At 46.8% G+C, this 3,348-nt stretch overlaps 1 protein-coding gene across 1 annotated transcript; it reads right to left on the bottom strand.

The window, feature by feature from the left end:
- Positions 1-1,449: 1,449 nt before the first annotated feature.
- Positions 1,450-2,930, bottom strand: LOC135384991 (uncharacterized). The gene is made up of 2 exons (XM_064614168.1): positions 2,224-2,930; positions 1,450-2,038 (listed from the first exon to the last, which is right to left on the bottom strand). The coding sequence occupies exons 1-2, from the start codon at positions 2,928-2,930 to the stop codon at positions 1,450-1,452; spliced, it is 1,296 nt and encodes a 431-aa protein (XP_064470238.1).
- Positions 2,931-3,348: the final 418 nt, after the last annotated feature.

A 3,348-nucleotide genomic window follows, 5' to 3' on the forward strand; every position in this document is an offset into this window, starting at 1 on the left:
CGCGAGCAGAAGCAGGTAAACGATCTATTGCGTTATTAGGGTGGGCGTCCTTTTGTGGTCACTCATTCAGTGTGGTGTTTTAAGTAACGTTGTCATGTGTAACAACGGCACAGGGGTTTCGTTGGGAAAATCCTAATGTCTGCATATAGCTGTCCATAATTGGAAGATGGTTGCATGAAAGTTTGCATGACAGGGAGCACATGAGTGACATGACCAATACTCAAGAACCAGTATCCTCTAAACGCTGCTTGTTTTTCAGGAACCAAAACCGAAAAAAAAACCACAGGGTCTGGAGGAATTCGGTGGAAATTTTATTGGGATATCCATCGTTTCCTAGGGTCCCTACCCATGAATGACACCAGCCTGATGGACGAGTCTGCCTGTGGAGACCACACCTCCGTTGAGCAGGTGCAGTGGTGTCACCATTTTGTGCTTTCACTTTTCACCATATGCAGCCTAATTTCTCGCATATGATGCACTTGTTGGTACACGTTGAACACTCTGCTTTCAGATAATCAATGGCATGCAGCATGGACATGGTGAAACCCATGTAGAAGAGCAGGCATTCCACGAATTTGATGCAACGCTGGAATCAGAACAATCAGAGATGCACATGTTAAGTGCTAGAAGTGACACGAACAGCCCAGTGCCGTCGACATCTTCATGTGAAAGTTCAGAAACCAACCAGCGAAGGGTGCAAAAAGAGAAACCGAAACAAGCGACACAGCGGACACTACTTGCACAACTGCTTGATGAGCAGCGTCAGCTACGTTGCGAGCTAAAAGAAGCGCGCAAGGAGGAAATGGACTTAAGACGGAAAGAAATTGAGGTCATGGAGGACGCTGCAAGAACAGAAAAAGTCTTAGTGCAAGCCCTTGTGCAGTTCCTAGAAAAATAAATTGCATTAACCTTGTGAAGGGTACGGTCACATGAACTCTCCCAGTGCGACTGTGCCACAGAAATTGAACCTCTGTATGCAGTAAGGGGATAAGTCGAAAAATCTCAAGCCGAGAAAAGGGGCCAGATCTGATTGTCCCTCCTGTAGCGGGCCAATAAATTCCAACACGGTTCTAAATTTTGGCAGGTACATACCGGTATGTAGATGTCATTGAAGACGGAATAGTAAAATGGGGATAAGTCGACTTATCCCCTTATTTCATAGAGGGGTTCAATTGCACGCAGATCAGTGCATTCACAGATGTCGGTTGCAATTTCTACCCCACCCCTTGGGAAATGCTAATCAGGCGGCTAAAAAATTTGATGGACCTCTGTGGATGCACTATTCTTCCTGCAGCTCCAGTGGCATGGCTGCACCCTTCATAGAATTATAGACCACACTACAGCCCTTTTTCTTTATTTGGCCTCCACTGTACATTTGTCTCTAGGCATGCTTATCGACAGTAATTAAAAGACACATGGGCAGTCAGCCACGGGAAGTTCTGCCCACTTTCACGAAGTCTGCTGACGCCGCTTCCAGAAATACTGTGTGAGGGCACGTCTCACTTCCTGTCCTCCATGATGACACATATCTGAGCTGTGACGTGGTTGTTCGTAGAGAGCATCATATCCATGTGCATCTCGTTCCCACTGGTGCTCCACATTATCGTTGAATGCTTCGCAGATGTTGTGAAGTATGCACGACGTCCTCACCGCTTGTTTCGCATTGGGCAAGGTGCATTCTAGTCTCTTCATGATAAACCTGAAGCGAGCTTTCAGCCTTCCAAAAGCGTTTTCGACTATTCGTCTTGTTTTCGACAAGTTATAGTTGAAAAGTGCCTCTGGAGTTTCACTCACAGCGTTTGCGTATGGCTTCATTAGGCTCGGGGAGAGAGGGAATGCTTGATCGCACAGAATGATTGGCGATACAGGGACATCCTCGATCACTGACACTGGTGTCTGGAAATGTGCACTGTTCACCAACTCACACAGCTTTGAACGTCCATACACGTGGGCATCGTGGCACCTTCCGGGGCTTCCAACATTTATATAGCGGAACCGGTACCGATGATCCACTAAGGCCAGGAGTATCACACTGTACCTGTGCAGTAGAAGTTTAGTGGGTAAGTACGCAATGTGCACAAATAACTAAATTAAATGAGAAGTAATCCGAAAGACAAGACCGGCTAGTAATTTGTCCGTTTTTTTTTCCCTTAGTTTTACATTAGTACATGTACGTTTGTGAGGAGTTCCTTTATGTAAACACAAGCACTGCAAAGAACTTACCACCCTTTATAGTTATAGTAGTCGACAGCGTTGTCCTTTGGTGGCGAGACAGCAAAGTGACAGCCGTCCAAGGCGCCGACCCCCTGTGGGAAGCCACTCACTGCGTAGAACTCTCGCATGTGTTCCCCCATCTCGCCAGGACTAACCATTCGCAGCCACTCGTCTTCGAGCTCCTGGATGACAGCCTTCGCAAACTGTCTGTAGACTACGTTCACAGTAGACCTACCAACCCCAAATAAATGCGCAATAGTTCTGTCCTCAGCTGTGGAGCACAACCGATAAAGGCCGATGGCCACCCTCTTTTCAACCGAAATTGGTTGCCTCATGTTGGTCGTCTGATGCTCTAGAACGTGCCTGCATGACTCCACTAAGTAACGGAACGTAACAGGGCACACTCGAAGTGCCTGTTTGAAGTGGAACTCGCCCAAATGGGGGAGAGTATCTTCAAACCATCGCTCGTTGCGCTGAAAGGCCCATCGTTCGCGTTGAACTCCACCTAGCAACACAGCAGTCATTGCGATGGCATTGGCATGCAAGCGTAGTTCAATGCTTCGAACAGCCCTTGTCCGCTCACGTATGGCAAGTCGCAGTCGTCTGTGCTGAGCATGTCGCTTCAAATGCAAGCACAACAGTGTGGCAATAACACGGTTCAACTGTACATTGTCACTGTCAGCCAGCGGCACTACGTCTTTAGCGCGCGCCGCCATGTTGCCGAATATGGTCTAGATGGGTACTTGTCTTGGCTTGTAACACTTAGTCAACTGAGCGTCGCCTGAAACCACGGCCTGAAACGCAATGATTTTGTGAAATAACCTAATGTTTCACGGGTTTAGAGGAAAAGAAATAAAAATATAAGGAATGTTCCTGTATATTACATCATATGTTCGGCCTTGGTGTCTTGATCATCGACAGTGACATCATTTGCGAATGACATTCTTTTTCTTCGTGTAGCTCCATGCAATACAAACGAATGATATTCGGTGCGAATGTCATTCGCTGGGAATGACATTCAATTTGCCGTGTGACAGGGGTATAAAACTATGCATCTACATAATTGGAAGCACTTGTCGTTAAATGGGCTTTCGACCAGATGCCTCCATTCCTCTTTGGGAATAAATTCCAAAT

This window comes from Ornithodoros turicata, chromosome 2, assembly GCF_037126465.1.
Source record: "Ornithodoros turicata isolate Travis chromosome 2, ASM3712646v1, whole genome shotgun sequence".
NCBI classification, from domain to species: Eukaryota; Metazoa; Arthropoda; class Arachnida; order Ixodida; family Argasidae; genus Ornithodoros; species Ornithodoros turicata.